We start from the raw sequence: 19066 nt of genomic DNA, 5'->3' as shown, positions 1-19066 counted from the left end.
GAGAACAAAAAGTGTCTGAAATTCTGAAGTTTTTCTTTAATAAATTATATTAACCTTTTTAAAAATCAAGGAATATTCTCAATATACCATGGTTCCAGTTGCTTGTATTCTCAGCATTTGGTTTGGACAGAAGGAAGAGTGGCAGTTTCTGGTCAGCCAGGGGAGAATTAATCAATATAACAAAATCATGTTTCCGAAGTCCAAACCATCACCACCACTAAAAACAATAAGCAATTATCACAAGAGAGTTCTCTCAATGTTGGATGTTTATCAATATGTTTACTTCTGTTCAATGAAAATTCCATTTTTGCCTTATTCAACAATATAAGATTACAGCAGTTATAATTACATTTATAATTACATTTCATTTTCTTACAAAGTGTGTGATGCAGAGCAAAAGAATAGATACAATTTCATAAAGAAAACTATATAATACATTGTCAGATATGCCCCAGTACAGGGAAACACCAGGGCCAAGAAGTGGGAGTGGGTGGGTAAGGGAGCTGGGTGGGGAGAGGGTATAGGGAACTTTCAGGATAGCATTTGAAATGTAAACAAAGAAAATATCTAATAAAAAAGAATTGAAAAAAAGAAAATAAATTGTGATATAAAAATCAAAGTTTTTAGATGGAAAATGAAAATCTTCCTTAGAGGGAGTAATTGAACAGTCAAAAAGATATTCCAGTGTCTAGAATAAGGTTCATCACTACAGTGTGGAGTGTGTGTGTGTCTAATATATTCTTACATTCATTTATCTCATGAAGATTCTTAAATATGGTGTCAATGTCAGTTTGATTTACCATCTAAGACTTCTATGCATCAGTTACTTTGCGATAAAATTGCCCCAATACTAACTTTAAATATATTGTTTACTTTCTTCTCACATATACAGCAGATAAATCAGAGTTTATGTATATATCCACATATGAATAAAATGGTCAAGAGTAATTGACAATATATTTTCCACAATAATATATAACAATTTATATGTAAACACAAAAATATATTTTAGATATCAAATACAAAATTTAACCTACCTGAAAATACTGACTTACTGCACATCCTACAAAGAAGGAAAATTTATAATGAATTTTCCTGATATAATTCCCTAACTGTCTAAAGATACCTTTAAAGATCAATTTAAATATTCTTCGATTCTCAAAGGTATAATCTTAATTTGATGCTGTGAGGAGTTGTATTCACCTGTGAGGTCAAAATCTCTCCCTAACTTATGTAATACGTAAACAACACCCCTGATCTCTACCCCCATTTGCTCTGATGTTTGTGAGATATTTTTGTCTATTAATTTCAACAAAAGAAGACAAAATATAGTTAGTTGATGTTTTGTATATTTAGTGAACTAGTAAGAGAGTCCACCTAGAGTCTCTCATTTTTCTTTGTATTCATTCGGGAGAAGTCATCCCATGGGACTAAAGGATAAGGTATGATAAATGACAGTTTTGAGAAAAGATTACTGAAAAGAATACGGTGCCAATACAATCTTTTACTTGTTACCCATTTCTTGAAATTCATTGAACTCCATATTTTTTTTGTTTTTTAATAATAATATATATACAAATTTGATGTAATTTTTTTCTTTCTCAGTCAAACAAATCAAATTACCCTTTGGATATTTAGCATTATGGTGATGAGAAAAAGAATACTAATCATTTTCAAATTATATTCCTTCTCTGAAACAAATATAATATTGTTCATCACAAAGATTTTAAATTAAATGGCAAAAATTAATTTTTAAGCATGTAAAACACTAAAAACTAATTTTTTTATAAATAAATGGCATGAATGTTATTGTAGAAACCAGAAATTTTCCAATTTGACTAAAAGCTTGGTTCACAAGATTGCTATTGTTAACTTTATCAATCACGCATAGCTGAACATGTAAGCATAAGGCATAACCTGATACTATTTCTCTGCTAACTGAATATATTGATAATCTTTTCCCTAAGTTATTATCTTTATACTCATAGATTAGTGCATTACTCAATCCTTATAAGAGAGCTTCTTTTTCATTAGATAGAGATTAAACAGAGACTCTCAACTGGTAAACATGTGAGAATAAGAGACTGAAATGCTATTCCAAATGGAACGTCTATATCACACTCCTTCTCATCAATGCTCAGGGATCATTGGAGAAGAAATCGATGAAAGATTACCAGAGTCAGAGGTACTGTGTATATTCACTAAAATGTGATTTATTGCACATAACAGGAGTGCTACAGAAATGAATTCATAGTGGCTGTGGCTGTATTGCAGAGACCAGCAATAGTTCAAGTAAGCTATACTTATTCTATGAATGACAAGAAATATCACAAAACTAAGACACTGAAACTCTGGTTGATTTTTAAATTATAGGAAAAAAGTATAATTGTGATTTTACTATGGATTATGTCAAAGTTAAGGAATGAAGATATACAATCATGTCAGGAGTAATTCATCTTCTTTTGTAAGAATATGTCTATAATGATCTGAAAATGTATTTATTATTATAAGTCTTTTTTATTAAAGTAATGAAAGAAATCTCCCTAACTGAAAAATAGACATTACGGGATATTAGGAGACTATGAAATATTGCCTGGATGAGGTAAATTGTCAACAATACTCTCTAAATTTATTTTCAGAGATATGACACTATCATGTAGATCATACAGCATAGTAATGTTTTTCTTCATGGTCTGAAGTGGTTGATATATTTGAAAGAAGCATGGAAGAAACATTTACTAAGATATAAATCTACATAATATCTACTTCAGTGGTGGTATATTAACACAGATGTTATTTGTCACATTGTTCCAACATTGATTTTCTTCTACCCCAATAAACAACATAATTCCCATATCATTTCACCAATTTTTATAAGAACTCCATGACATTCAGAAAGGAATAGAGATAAAATATTGAATTCTGTTTTTGATATGTTTCAAATAATTTTAAAAGACTCAAATATTTCCACATTATTTCTGCAGTTCCCATTCTATAATAATATCTGGTAAAAGTGTCTGTATTACATATTGTATTCTTCAAAGTTATATGAGAAAATGAAGTTGATATTGGTAATGAATGTCTGATAAACTAGACAGATGTGTCTATCGTGGCTGAAAGATTTATTTTTCACATAATATATAATTGGGCAACTCAAAATTCACAACTATTTTTCAGATGGACATTGACTATAGAAAAATATTTGCCTTGGAAAGATAGCTCATTCTCTGAAACACTGAACATCATTTACCTAAAATATGTATTTGTGGCTTCAATAGACACCTTTATGACATGGAGGAGATCAAGATGTGTAATTGTAATACATTATCGTGAGCTCATAGAAAAAAACTTAAGAAATCAAGTAGCATATTTATAAATCTATTATATCCAGCATAACAGAGGATGGAAAACACAGCTTTATAGAATGTGTTTCTGTAAGATTTTTTTTACTGCCTCTTTCACATCTCTATTTTTTAAACTGTAGATGAGAGGATTAAGCATGGGAATCACTACTGTATAAAACACAGAGACAATTTTGTCCTGCTCCATAGAGTAGCTAGTAGTAGGTCGCAAGTACATAAAGAGAATTGAACCAAAAAAGATGGTAACAGCCATGAGGTGTGAGGCGCAGGTGGAGAAGGCTTTGTGTCTTCCCTCTGCAGAAGGCATCTTCAGTATGGCAATGAGGATGCACAGGTAAGAAATCAGAACAATCAGAACACAGATGAGAACAGTAAAACTGGAGAAGGCCATGATCACAATGCCATTGATATGGATGTCAGAGCAAGAGAGTTTGAGCAGGGGTGGGGTGTCACAATAGAAATGATTGATCTTATTAGAGCCACAAAAGGACAGTCTGAAAGTCATCCCTGTGTGGATGGCTGCATTGCCAAAGCCTGCTAGGAATGAAGTAGACACCAACATGAAACAAATGCTCCCAGACATGAGAACTGGGTATAGCAAGGGATTCCAGATGGCTGCATAGCGGTCATAGGCCATCATGGCTAGCAGGAAGCATTCAGTTCCCAAGAAGGAGCCAAAGAAGAAAAACTGGGTAGCACATCCATTGAAAGAAATGCTCTTATCCTCAGCCACAAGGTTCAGCAGCATTTTAGGGGTGACTGTAGAAGAGGAAGAGGCATCAACAAGAGAGGCTGCTGAGAAAGAAGTACATAGGTGTGTGCAGACTGCGGTCAATCTTAATCAGGGCCATCATGCCCAAATTACCCACCAGTGTCATCGTGTAGATGATCAGGAATAATGCAAAGAGAACACCTTGTAGGTCTGGATTCTCTGAGAGGCCCAAAAGGATAAATTCTGTCACTTCTGTTGCATTCTTATCTTGGATTCCTTTCATGGTTCGGACCATCTGTGCTGCAACACAAGAACTGTTAGAACATTGAATTAATTTCTATTAATGTAGAGTACAGATGATGTAATACTAACAAATGTAAGGAATAAAACAGAAATACACACATGGAGTTTTGATAAACACACATTCTTATAAAATAGTGAGATATTAAATTCAGAGTCAAAAACATGTGTTCTGACATAACTATCTTTATTATAAATGATTAACAAAATTATAAATATTTATGTACTATACATACAACTAAAGAAACATGGCACATGTTACTTAACTCTCCTACTTCTCTGTGTCAGTATATATAAAGTAACTTAAATTATTAAAAGTTAACAAATTGAGTCATAAATGATAAGGAGGACCTGAGGTACTTTATGATTTACATCCAATAAATAAAGGAAATTGAGGCTATGCTCATAGAAACATGGCCAATAGAAAGCTAAGGAAAAAATGAAGATAGCCTAATACAGCCAATAATAAATATAAATATGTTAAATATTACAATATATTCAATATAAATAATAAAAATGTAATAATAATGAAAATGAATCTTGATCCAAAAGGACTGGAAAAACTCTCATAGAACTACAAGTCTATAATTGAGAATCACAGAACTATAACAGACCCTACCATTGGTTAAGTTGAAGATATCGTTATGTACTAAATATGTCCATGTCTTAAAATAGAAGAGCTCCATGTTTTCTGCTTCACAAATAATAAACTGTGAGAAGACAGGTATTAACCCTAAATAGGTTAATCCTGTTTGTATATTATACAAAATGTATGTATCAAAATCTCACTTAGGTGTACATTAGAATATACCATTTTAAAATTTAATTTTCAGTAAAAAACAAATATAATAATAATAATAATAATAATTGATTAGTAAAACACAAAACACCAGAGATACTATGAAGATATTTCTAGCAGGACATTAGGGTAATAGAACAACTTAATAATTTGAAATTTAAATGAATAAAATTAGTCTACTCATGCAAATAGCAATGGAGAAGTATAAAGTACTAAAAGTAAAGTTAAAACTCATCATTGCATTCTATTTATTAAATTTAAATGTTTTATTTCCAGCTTCTGGCTATTATAAATAAGGCTCGTATGAACATAGTAGAGCATGTGTCCTTATTACAATTGGAACATATTCTGGGTATATGCCCAGGAGTGGAATTGCCGGATCTTCCTGTAGAATTATGTCCAATTTTCTGAGGAACTGGCAGACTGATTTCCAGAGTGTTTCTACCAGCTTACAATACCACCAACAAAGGACAAGTGTCCCTCTTTCTCCACATCCTCACCAGCATCTGCTGTCACCTAAATTTTTGATCTTAGTCATTCTGACTGGTGTGATGTGGAATCTCAGGCTTGTTTTGATTTGAATTTCCCTGATGATTAAGGATGTTGAACATTTTTCAGATGCGTCTCGGCCATTCAGTATTCCTCAGTTGAGATTTCTTTCTTTAACTCTATACCCCATTTTTTAAATAGGGTTATTTGATTTTCTGGATGTCCCTCAAAAAAAGAATGGATACAGAAAACGTGGTACACTTACACAATGGAGTACTACTCAGCAATTAAAAACAATGAATTCATGAAATTTTTAGGCAAATGGATGCATCTGGAGGATATCATCCTGAGTGAGGTAACCCAATCACAAAAGAACACACATGATATGCACTCACTGATAAGCAGATATTAGCCCAGAAATGTAGACTGCCCAAGAGACAATTTGCAAAACACATGAAACTCAAGAAGAAGGAAGACCAATGTGTGGATACTTCATTCCTCCTTAGAATAGGGAACAAAATACCCATGGAAGGAGATATAGAGACAAAGTTCGGTGCTGAGTTGGAAGGAAAGACCATCCAGAGACTATCCCACCCTGGGATCTATCCCATATACAACCACCAAACCCAGACACTATTGCATAAGCAAGAAAGATTTTGCTGACAGGACCCTGACATAGCTTTCTCTTATGAGGCTATGCCAATGCCTGGCAAATACAGAAGTGGATGCTCACAGTCATCTATTGGATGGAACAAAGGGCCCCTAATGAAAGAGCTAGAGAAACAACCCAAGGAGCTAAAGGGGTCTGCAACCCTATAGGAGGATTAACAATATGAACTAACCAGTACCCCCAAGAGCTGTGTCTCTAGTTGCGTATGTAGCAGAGGATGGCCTAGTCGGCCATCAATTGAAGGAGAGGCCTTGGTATTGCGAATATTATATACCCCAGTACAGGGGAATGACAGGGCACGGAAGAGGGAGTGGATGGGTTGGGGAGCAGGGTTTGGGGGGGTGGGGGAGAAAGAGTGTAGGGGACTTTGGGGATAGCATTTGAAATGTAAATGAAGAAAATATCTAATAAAATGCCTTAAAATGAAAATTAAAGAAATAAATATATTTAAATGAAGCATCTGTTTGATCTATTTATTAAAATTAAAATTTAGAAAGCAATAATCACCAGTAGATTTTTTGAATTATATTCAAATAGTATATTGTTAAGAGAAAAAAATAAAACTAAAGTATGAATACATATTTTAAAATATGAAACAAAGCACTTGATTCAGCATCACTCACAGGAGATGGATAATTCCAAGATTAGAACATACTCTGCTTTATTCTACTTAGTTTATTATTATTATTATTTATTATTATTATTATTATTATTATTATTATTATTATTATCATCAAGATTTTAAGACCTAATACAACTTTCTATTTTCATTGATGAGTATAACTCTTGCAACTACAGTCCTACATTAATCTCCACACAAATCAGTGGTAAAGAATTAGCAGATGCTGTCCAGAGGCTAAGTTTATTTTCATCTTCAGGAACTGAAGTCAACTAAATATGGGGTATTCACTAGCCAGTGTTGCATCCTAATGTATAACCTTTGCTCATGGTGCAACAAAATTTTCCATTATTCAACACCATATTGTACTATACCTATAGATCCCTGATACAGATGGATAGCCTCTTTCTTAGAGTGATAGTCACCTATGAACCTCAATAATAACTTCAGAAAGAGGAAAAAATTGCATCTTTCTGTTTCCTCATTCCAACACAGCCCCTGAGTGTACAAGTATCATAAAAGCAAATGAATTAATAATATACGTCACATGTGGTAAACATACAAAATGTAACAAACAGTAGAAAAATGCACATATTTAATGTATAAAATTTTAATGATTTCCTGCTCCTTACAGGCTTGGTAAGTGTTCATTGGGTTGTTTTATTTAAGACTCATGCAATTAAACAGTGTTACCTCCCTTTTGTAGAGAAGAAATATAACTTACAAATCATCACCTTGCTGTGAATATTCAACTTAAGCTGGATGGATGGATTCTACATCCATACTGAGTCTCATCCTTTTAACATTTGTGATCATTCTAAATGTCAAAGACCAATGTCAGCACTTGCACAAAGAATACGCATAGTTAATTTTCATAGCTTCCTTAACTCTTCTGGTAATATTTAATTACAGTAAAGTTTAGCATATCTTTTAACAAAAATCATGTAATTGAAGTTGATGAAAATACATTGTTAGAATTCCCAATACTAATAAACTTTTATTACCCAAACACAATATAAGTTGCCTCTCATAGCATAGACAGCAAACTTCCTCCTCTAGTATTTTACATATTAGTTTTTTTCTGTTTATCTGCAACATCCATCTTCATGCTGTTATAATTTCTCAGTCAAATTGCTATCCAGAGGTAATGGTTTCTTCTTGTAAATTTCCAAGGTATTTAAAAAATAGCTTTAAGATTTCCTTAGCTGTTTCTTGAAATACAAAAAAAATGCTTTGAATTATGTTGGGCATACTGACACTCACCTTAAATCCAAGCACCTGGGAGGCAGAAGCAGTCATACCTTTGTGAGTTTGAGGCTAGGCGGGTCTACGTAAAGATTTCCAAGACAGCCATGTCTACATAGACAAACTCTGTCTCAGAAGGGCTCTATATCATAGCATTTGTATTGTATATATCTGCTGATAAGCTAGTCTTTTAGTAATGAAAATGTGTATAGCAATTTTACCATTTAATGCTATTGGGAACCTGTCAGTGAGTAACTTAAATTTATAAGATTGTAAATTTTTTCATGTCAGGAAGCCAAAACACTAAACATCTTTACATTGTCTCATTACCATTTACAAGTCATTGATTGCAATTAGATCTGTCTGCTTCTTTTTCTTTCTTGACCAAATCCCTATACAACAACAACAACAAATTAGATTAAAAGCATAAGTCCTTTTGTAGGGTAGGCATGCTCTATTATTCTAATGAAAAGAATAATAATTCAGATAAATTCACAAGACTGTCAAGTACAAGGATAGGATACAACCATTTCCTCTATACTCATCAGGTAATCAATTCTGTCTTTTACTTACCTTATCAGAATACAGAACCTTTGAAAATTCAGTATCAATAACACAGCTGAAAGAATGATGAGCAATTCTTAGAGGTTAGAGTCTTAGAGATTATAAAAGTATTCTTACTCATTTAAGTAGGCTATACTTGATGTTCCTTCATCTCTAGGGACTCCTTCTCCTATGTGCCTCATTGTAATCTATTGCTTTTCCCCTATGAAATTAAGAAAATGTCAATTCTCTTTCATACTGCTTTGCTTTACTCTTGGGGCACCGAAGCCCAAGGTAGGATATTCTGGGTTTGGATTCATAACATCTATTCTCTCTCTCTTTTTTTTTTGTGATGGCTGGAGCTGCTGTAATTAGGAATAATGAGTTCTCAGAATGTCAGGGTGCTGCAACCTCTGTCATTTTCATGAGGTTAGGAATATGAGTTATACAGATTATAGTTATGGACTAGCATGGAGGGGATGGACAAGTAGTTGAGAAGAAGGATGCATACACTTAAGTTCTGGCTTTTTAAGCCACATGGTATGAGGCTGAGTCTTTAACTAATCCCTTTTCCCATTTAACATCTCCATTTCTGTGTCTTACATCATAGGTGATGTCAGAAATCCAATAATGGAAGTAAGGTGACAGATTCAGTCCATATTGATCAGAGATATGTTACAGACTCCATAGACATAATTCTTCCTCTTTTCAGAGTAAGAAATAACCATAAGCTTAATTTTTCTCTATGGAGACCTTAAGGATTTGCACTATCCAAATACTCCTATCTTATATATAACATGGTTATAAAATAAATTTATCAAAATAAAATGATAAAGTGCATTGATAGTGCTCTTTGTGGAGATTTGTAAAGGGAGAGGGAGGTGATGAAGTGACTGTAATTCTAATTTAAAATAAATTTGTAAAAGAAAATAACTGGCCTTGAGCAGCCTGCCATCCGAGGCGAACTTCCATTCTCCTGCTGCCTCTCTGCCACCTCCACCAGACTCCTGAACCGTACAGAATCCCAAATCATTCAAACTCCAGAACCATACAGATGGACCTTCATTCTCCTGAAGCCTCTTCTCCACCTCCATCATACTCCTGAACCACACAGGTAAGCTTCCCTTCCTCTACCCATCTCATATGATCTTTGTGTCCTCCATGCCACTCCAAACTACACTGCACAACCTGCCATCCTAGAGGGACTTCCATTCTCCTGCTGCCTCTCCTCTACCTTCACCGGACTACTAACAGCACAGGAAACTTCCTTTCCCTAGCCATTCTTCCCTGTTGACTGAACACTCTGGGCCAGGCCAAGCTCCTCTGAGCATCCTGATATCTCAGAGGTAGGTAAGTCTATTCTCTCACTGCCCCTCCCCCACCCTTCAACCAGACATGAGACCCTGAACCATACAGGTTAGCTTCCCTTCCTTTACCCATATATTCTACTCTACCTGAGGCCTATCCTCTTTCAAGTCTGCACCTCCACCTGAAACCATGTTGTCCTCGTCCACAGCCTATCTGTCTCATAGGAGTTCTACCATAAGTAGGAATACAGGTGAAACCACCAGCCCAACCCTATGGCAGCTGGAATCCTCAGAGACTCCAGCAAACATGGGATCTATCCTGGTCTTCTTGTGACCCATCTTCCTTCTGGTCTGCACCTCTACTTGAGTGCTTGGCAAAATGTAATTTGGCACCAACAGAACCAAGCTGGCCTATGACAGTGAACCCTAGATACCCTAACACACCTGAAGAGCAAGATCTAATTAAAGAAAAAAGAAGAATAGGACTTAAAATCCCACCTCATGAAGATGATAGAAGCATTTAAGGAGGATGTAGATAACTCACTTAAAGAAATTAAAAAATATATAGGCAAATAGTTAGAAGCCAATGAAGAGTAATCAAATAAATCCCTTAAAGGAATAAAGGAAAATACAATCAAACAGGTGAAGGAATTGAACAAAACAGTCCAAGACCTAAAACTAGTAATAGAAAAAAAGTGAAATCACAATGTAGACAATTCTGGAGATAGATAACCTTAGGAAAAAGAACAGGAGCTATAGATGAAAACATCACCAACAGAATACAAAAGATGGAACAGAGAAGCTCAGGCATAATAGATACTATAGAAGATACCAAAACATTGGTCAAAGAAAATACAAAGTGTAAAAAGTTCCTAACCAAAGCATCCAGGAAATTTGGGAAACAATGAAAAGACCAAATGTAAGAATAACAGAAATAGAGGAGTGTAAACATTCCTACTCCAAAGGGCCATAAAACATCTTCAACATCATAAAGAAAACTTCCTTAACCTAATGAAAGAGATGTCCATAAACATGCAAGAAGCCTAAAAAACACCAAATACATTAAGCAAGAAAATAAAATTCTCCTGGCATGTAATATTAAAAATAGTAAATATACAGAACAAAAGAAGGATATTAAAACCTGTAAGGCCACAGCAGACCTATCAGATTGCACCAGATTTCTCAAAAGACACAAAAAGACAGAAAATCTAGAACACATGTCATTCAGACACTAAGAGATCACAGATGCTGGACCAGGCTTCTATACCCAGCAAAACTTTTAATTGCCATAGAAAGAGAAACAAAGATACTCCATGACAAAACTAAATTTAAACAATGACTTTCTACTAATACAGTACTACAGAGGATACTAGAAAGAACATAAGGAGGGTAACTGCACTCAAGAAAACACAAGAAATTAATCACCTCACAACAACCCAAAAGAAGAGAATTACAAACATATAATAACACCTCCAACAACAAAACTTATAGGAACTAATAATCTTTGGTCTTTATTATCCCTCAACATCAATGGACTCAGTTTTCAAATGAAAAGACAGAGTCTAACGGAATGGATACACAAAGAGGATCCATCATTATCCTGCATAAAGGAAAGAATTCAGCAGCAAAGACAGAAACTAACTCAGAGTAAAAGGCTGGTAAAAAGTTATTCAAGCAAACCATAACAAGAAACAAACTGGATTCACCATTATAACATAAAGTGAAAGAGACTTACAACCAAAAGTAAACAAAAGAGATGGAGAAGGACACTTCCTTCTCATCAAAGGAAAATACACCAAGATGAAATCTGAGTTCTGAAAATCTATGCCCCAAATGTAAAGGCACCCACATTCATCATCATCGTCTTCATAATAATAATAATAAACCACTTTAGTAAAGCTCAAAGTATACATTCATTCAACCTCAGCCAATAATAGCAGTCCACTCTAAGCAATGGACAGGTCATTGAAACAGAAACTAAACAGAAACAAATTGAATCTAACAGAAGTTATGAACCAAATGGATTTAACACTTATCCACTGAAAATTTCTTCACAGAACAAGATACCTTCTTCTCATCACCTCAAGGAACCTTTTCCAAAATTGACCATATCATCAGACACAAAACAAGCATCAACAGACACAAGAAGATTGAATTAACCCCATTCATTCTATCAAATCACCACTAACTAAGGCTGGATTTCATTAACAACAAAAGCAACGAAACCCCATATGCTCTTGGAAACTGAACAACTGTGTGCTGATTGATAACTTTGTCAGGGAAGAAGTAAAGAAAGAAATCAAATACTTTGCAGAAGGCATTGAAAATGAAAACACAACATACCCAAACTTATAGGACACAGTGAAAGAACCCTAAGTGGAAAATTCATAGCACTAAGTGACTTCAGAAACAAATTGGAGAGATTCCATACAAGCATCTTAACAGTACAACTGAAAACTCTAGAACAGAAAGAAGGAAACACACCCAAGAGGAGTAGAGGATAGGACATAGGCAAACTTGGGCCTGAAATAAACCATTAAGAAACAGAGAAAATTATAAAAAGAATCAACAAAATCAAGAGCTGATACTTTGAGAAAATCAACCAATAGATAAACCCTTAGCCAAACAAAGTAAAAGCTACACAGACAGTATCCAAATTAACAAAAAAAAGAAAGAAAGAAAGAAAGAAAGAAAGAAAGAAAGAAAGAAAGAAAGAAAGGACGGAGGGAGGGAGGGAGGGAGGGAGGGAGGGAGGGAGGAAGGAAGGAAGGAAGGAAGGAAGGAAGGAAGGAAGGAAGGAAGAAAGAAAGAAAGAAAGAAAGAAAGAAAGAAAGAAAGAAAGAAAGAAAGAAAGAAAGAAAGAAAGAAAGGGAAATGGGGATATAACAACAAAAACATGAAATCTAAAACACCATTGTTACCTACTATACCCAACAAAAGGTGCAAAATCTAGATGAAATGGATGATTTTCTAGACATGTACCAAATTAAATCACAATTAGATAAACTATCTCAATAATCTCATAACTGCTAAGGAAATAGAAATAGTCATTAAAATCTTCCTAAACCAAGAAAGCAGACAGCCAGGTGGTTTTAGTGAAAGATTCCATCCAGACCTTCAAAGAAGAGCTAATATCAATACTCCTCAAAACTATTCCTCAAAATAGAAACAGATGGAACATTACCGAATTCATTATATTAAGCCATATACTATGATATGTATACCGCACAGAGACCTAAAAAACAAAGAGTTCTTAAGACCAATTTGTCCTATAAATATGAGTCAACACAAATGCTCAATAAAATACTCACAAACCACATCCAAGAACACATAAAAACCATCCTTCACCCTGATCAAGTAGGCTTCATCCCAGGGAAGCAGGGATGGTTCAAATTAGAAATTCCATCTACATAATCCACTATATAAACACACTCAAATACAAAAATCACATGATCATTTCATTGGATGCTTTAAAAGCCTTTTGAAAAACACAAGCTTCCTTATTTTCAGCGATATCTGGGATTCATGGCACATACCTAAACAGAATAAAAGCAATACACAGCAAAACATCAGCCAACAACAATTTAAATGGATTAAAAACTTGAAGCAATCTCACTAACATCAGGGACAAGACAAGGCTGCCCACTCTCTCCCTATCTATTCAATATAGCATTTGAACTTCTAGATAGGTCATTTCAACAACAAAAGGAGATCAAGGGGACATAAATTGAAAAGGAAGTCAAGGCATCACGATTTGAGGATAATATGATAGTATATGTAAGTGACCCAAAATATTCTACCAGAAAGTCCCTATAACTGATAAACAAATTCAGCAAAGTGGCTAAAATTAACTCAAACAAATCAGCAACATTAATTCATACAAATGATAAACAGGCTGAAAGTGAAATTAGGGAAAGAAGTGACTTCACAAAGCTAAAAATAATATAAAATATCTTGGTGTAAATCTTACACTTGTCAAGATCACATGTTTCCCCCAGCCCAGATGCTCTTTCTCTGTGGTTACCATCAAGAGAAAACCAAAACAACTCAGCTGGCCTCAGGCATCCATCCCTCCACTGAGGCATCCTTCACCCCAATGGCCTTCTTTTCTTTAAAAAAAATTAATTATTTTATTTATTTGCATTTTAAATATCTCCCCTCCACAAACTCCTCACCCTTTTGCCTCTAAAGGTTGCTCATCCACCCACCCACTTACTCCTCACTGGGTCTTCCCATCTGCTGGAGCAACAGACTAAGCACCTCCCTGCCCAATGATGTCAGATAAGACAGTCCTCTGCTAAGTATGTAGCTGGAGCCATGGACCCACTCATGTATATTCTTTGGTTGGTGGTTTAGTCCCTGAGGACTCTGCAGGGTCTAGTTAGCTGATACTGTTGTCTTTGCTATGTGGTTGCAATCCCCTTCATCTCCTTCAGTCTTTCCATTGGGGTCCCCAGGTGTAGTCCAGTGGTTTGCTGTGAGGTTCTGCATCTGTGTTAGTCAGGTGCTGATAGAGACTCTCATAGAACAGGTTCCTGTCTGCAAGCTCTTCTTGGTATCAGCAATAGTGTTAAGGTTTGATGGGATGGGTCCCAAGGTGGGGCAGTATATGGATGGCCTTTCCTTAAGTCTATGCTCCAATTTTTTGTTCTTGCATTTCCTTTCACTAGAACAATTCTGGACTGAAGATTTTCAGATGGGTGGATGGCTGTGTCCCTTAACTGGGAGGTCATGTTTATCTATTGGAGGTGGTCTCTTCAAGTTATATTTCCACACTGTTAGGTATTGCAGATAATGTCATCCCCATTGGGTTCTGGGAGCCTCTTGCTTCACTGGAATCTGGGACTTTCTAATGATTCCCCACCACCACCACAGTCGCCTATGCCCCACAGCTACATATTTCTATTCATTCTCATGGCCCTCAGGACTTCTCTCCAGTATCTTTCTATATTTGATTCTGCCACCTTTTTTTCTTCCCTCAACCGTTTTCCCACCCAGACCCCTTTCTATATTTCTAAGTGGGACTGACACATACACACTTTGACCTTCCTTCTTGTGCATAGCAGCCAGAACAACCCAGATGTCTCTCAGTAGGAGAATGGATACAGAAAATGTGGTACATTTGCACAATGGAATACTACTCAGCTATTAAAAATGATGATGCCACAAATATTGAATGAAAAATAGATGGAACTAGAAAATATCATCCTGAGTGAGGTAAACCAGACCCAAAAGGACATACAAGGTATGTGTTCACTGATAAGTGAATATTAGACCAAAAGTTCTGAATAACCAGAATACAACTCATAGAACATAAATTAGCCTTCTGCCTTGAGGAGATAAGTTAAAGAATGGATGTCTTTTAGTTTTGTTTTGGTTTGGTTTTTGGTTTGTCTTTTGTTTTTTTGTTTTTCTTCCATTCTTTTCTTTTGGTTTTTCAAGACATGGTTTCTCTGTACAGGCGTGGCTGTCCTGAAACTCACTTTGTAGACCAGGCTGGCCTCAAACTCACAAATCGGCCTGCCTCAGGCTCCCAAGTGCTGGGATTATAGGCACATGCCACCACTGCCCAGGCTGTGGATGTCTTTTAAATTTAGCAAAATAATCTGGGTTCTATTCATAGCTGCGTGTCCTAAGAAGTGTATACCTTTTGGATCTATGCCAGAATTAATTTAACCTATTAAGTTAATGCAATCAAAAAATATGGAGTTCAAGACAGATGTCCAAAGTGGATTGTTTATAAATGGGTGATAGAGTAGCATTTGGAATGTAAATGAAGAAAATATCTAATAAGTAAGTAAGTAAGTAAGTAAGTAAGTAAATAAATAAATAAATAAATAAATGGGTGATAAGCATACTGGCCCTTAAACATAACTTTAAAAGATACATTTAAAAAACTGAAAAATATTATTAGAAGAGAAGGAAGGTAAGTATTTATTGTTTCCTCATCTTACAATACTCAGTTATTTCTTCCTGATTTGTCCAAACAAATTTAGCTCCTACCATACACCACACAAATATCACAGACAATTTAATTCGACAAGTGTTTATTGAAAACTACCTGAATGTTTTAGGCAGTTTAATAACAGTTAAAATACTGTGATTCTGACTTGAGAAACATTAATAAATGAATTAACAAATTGAACAAATAATCACTTATTCTTGCTATAACCCTTAATTAATATAATATGTGCCAAGATTCCTTGTTGTGTCTCATTTAGGATGGTTGACTGCACAATGCATGAAACATGCGGCCATCTGCAGTCAGTCAGTGCTGTTCAGATCACTGAAATTCTTCAATGTTGCCCTAAGTTCTAGGCTTCTGAGTAAATGACAGCCCTCAGCTAACTTCCATGATTAGAACTGTACCCTGCTAGAAGGATTGCCTAACTTTAAATGATGAATATTCCTATTGACAAACTACAGATGAACAGGCCACTGTGGAAGTACAATTTGAGACAAGACAGAACTACTAGAGCCTAGTTCTTTATGCACTCATCATGTTCTATTCTATTTGCCTAATTCTATTGTCCCCCTGATAATACATCCTAATAGCCATTCTCAAAATAATGTCTTTTTTTCCTCCAAGACAATCTAATAAGCCAAAAGTAATACATGTGAGAAAGAGATCTCAAATATACATATAATAATATAAATGCAAGTGAGTATATATACACATACATATTGAAGCAAATTGAGTAATTGAACTTAAAACAGAAACTATAGCACATACCAAATAATTTCCAACATTTGTAAACCTATACCTCCTCAAGTATTGTTTTGATTCCTCATAAGTGCCCATGTAGGCATATATATGAACCTAAAAATAAAGATGAATTTTATCTCAAATCACCAATGCTACCACAAAGAAGGTTGTAAGCAAGTATGCTGTAAGAAAAAACACCCTGTGTCCAATCACATATGTAGCAGAGGATGGCCTTGTCAGGCATCAAAGGGAGAAGAAGCCCTTGGTCCTCTTAAGGGTCAATGCCCCAGGGTAGAAGAATGCCAGGGTGGGAAGGCCAGAGTGGGTAGGTCGGTGGATGGGTGGGAGGGTGGAAGAACAACTCATAGAAGCAGTGGGAGTGGTGATGGGATACGGGGGTTCCAGAGGGGAAACTGAAAGGGGATAACATTTCAAGCATAAATAAAGAAAATATCCAATAAAAATTTTTAAAAGAGAAAAATATATTTCAAATAAAAATTGTGTACAAGAGAGACAGCAAACACAGCTCTTCAAATCAAATTCAGGTCTCGGTGTATATTTGTGTGTAAGTATACAAAAAAAGCAATACAACTAACATAGGGTGAAAATATATACCCTTGCCTCAAACCACATAATTATGTAAGATTTTCTTCACTGCTTTCTTAACATCTTTATTTTTTAAACTATAGATGAGAGGATTAAGCATTGGAATGACTACTGTATAAAACACAGAGACAACTTTGTCCTGTTCCATAGAGTAGCTAGAGGTAGGGCGCAAGTACATGAAAAGAATTGTTCCAAAAAAGATGGTAACAGCCATGAGGTGGGAGGCACAGGTGGAGAAGGCTTTGTGTCTTCCCTCTGCTGAAGGCATCTTCAGTATGGCAATGAGGATGCACAAGTAAGATATCAAAACAATCAGAACACAACTGATGACATTGAAACTGGAGAAGGCCATGATCACAATGCCATTAATGTGAGTGTCAGAGCAAGAGAGTTTGAGCAGGGGTGGGGTGTCACAATAGAAATGATTGATCTTATTAGAGCCACAAAAGGACAGTCTGAAAGTCATCCCTGTGTGGATGGCTGCATTGCCAAAGCCTGCTAAGAATGAAGTAGACACCAACATGAAACAAATTCTCCCAGACATGAGAACTGGGTATAGCAGGGGATTCCAGATGGCTGCATAGCGGTCATAGGCCATCATGGCTAGCAGGAAGCATTCAGTTCCCAAGAAGGAACCGAAGAAAAAGAACTGGGTAGCACATCCATTGAAAGAAATGCTCTTATCCTCAGCCATGAGGTTCACTAGCATCTTGGGGGTGACAGAAGAAGAATAAGAGGCATCAACAAAAGAAAGGCTGCTGAGAAAGAAGTACATAGGTGTGTGCAGACTGCGGTCAATCTTAATCAGGGCCATCATGCCCAAATTACCCACCAGTGTCATCGTGTAGATGATCAGGAATAATGCAAAGAGGACACCTTGCAAGTCTGGATTGTCTGAGAGACCCAAAAGGATAAATTCTGTCACTTCTGTGGCATTCTTATTTTGGATTCCTTTTCCACTCCTGACCATCTGTGTTGGAATACAAGAACTGTTAGATCATTGAATTAATTTCTATGAATGTAGAGTACAGATGATACAAATACTAACAAATGTAACAAAAAAAATGGAAATACACTCATAGGTTTTTGATAAACACAAATTCTTACAAAAATTTGAAATATTAAGATCAGAATCAAAAGCATTTGCTCTGACATAACTGTCTTTATTAAAAGTGATTAACAAAATTATAAAATATTTGTGTCCTGTAAATACAACTGAAGATATATGGCACATGTTACTTAACTCTCTGACTTCCCTGTCTCAGTATATTTAAAGTAACTTAAAATACTAAAAGTTAACAAAGTGAGTCATAAATGACAAAGAGGACCTGAGGTACTTTACATTGGATGATCAATAAATAAAGGAAATTGAGAATATTCTCATGCAGACATGGGAGTTACATCAAATAACCATCAGGAAATTTAGTAATCAGTCTAATTATTATAGAATAAGATTGTAGGATGTGTAAGCATTATGAAAAAAAAGTAAGCAGACAATGAATTTCAAAGCTCTTACTCAAAGTCACAATATCACAAAAAAACTATTATAAAGCAGTTTAACTATGGATAATACATATAATAGATTGCTCAAGTTGCAGAAAGGATTTTCATTAATTTTTCTATAATTAAAGAAAAATGTGTGAATATATGCATATATAATTCTAAAACTGATTTAACATTTACATGAATGTAAGCATTATAAAAAATT

At 35.2% G+C, this 19066-nt stretch overlaps 1 protein-coding gene and 1 pseudogene across 1 annotated transcript; both read right to left on the bottom strand.

Annotated features, from left to right (window-relative positions):
- Olfr1021-ps1 (olfactory receptor 1021, pseudogene 1) lies at positions 3418-4369 on the bottom strand (annotated as a pseudogene).
- Olfr1020 (olfactory receptor 1020) lies at positions 17284-18362 on the bottom strand. Its single transcript, NM_146580.2, has one exon. The coding sequence runs from the start codon at positions 18326-18328 to the stop codon at positions 17375-17377; it is 954 nt and encodes a 317-aa protein (NP_666791.1). The 5' UTR covers positions 18329-18362; the 3' UTR covers positions 17284-17374.
- Between the last annotated feature and the right edge of the window lie 704 nt (positions 18363-19066).

This window comes from Mus musculus, chromosome 2, assembly GCF_000001635.26.
Source record: "Mus musculus strain C57BL/6J chromosome 2, GRCm38.p6 C57BL/6J".
Lineage (NCBI taxonomy): Eukaryota > Metazoa > Chordata > Mammalia > Rodentia > Muridae > Mus > Mus musculus.
This window is presented reverse-complemented; position numbering and strand designations above follow the sequence as displayed.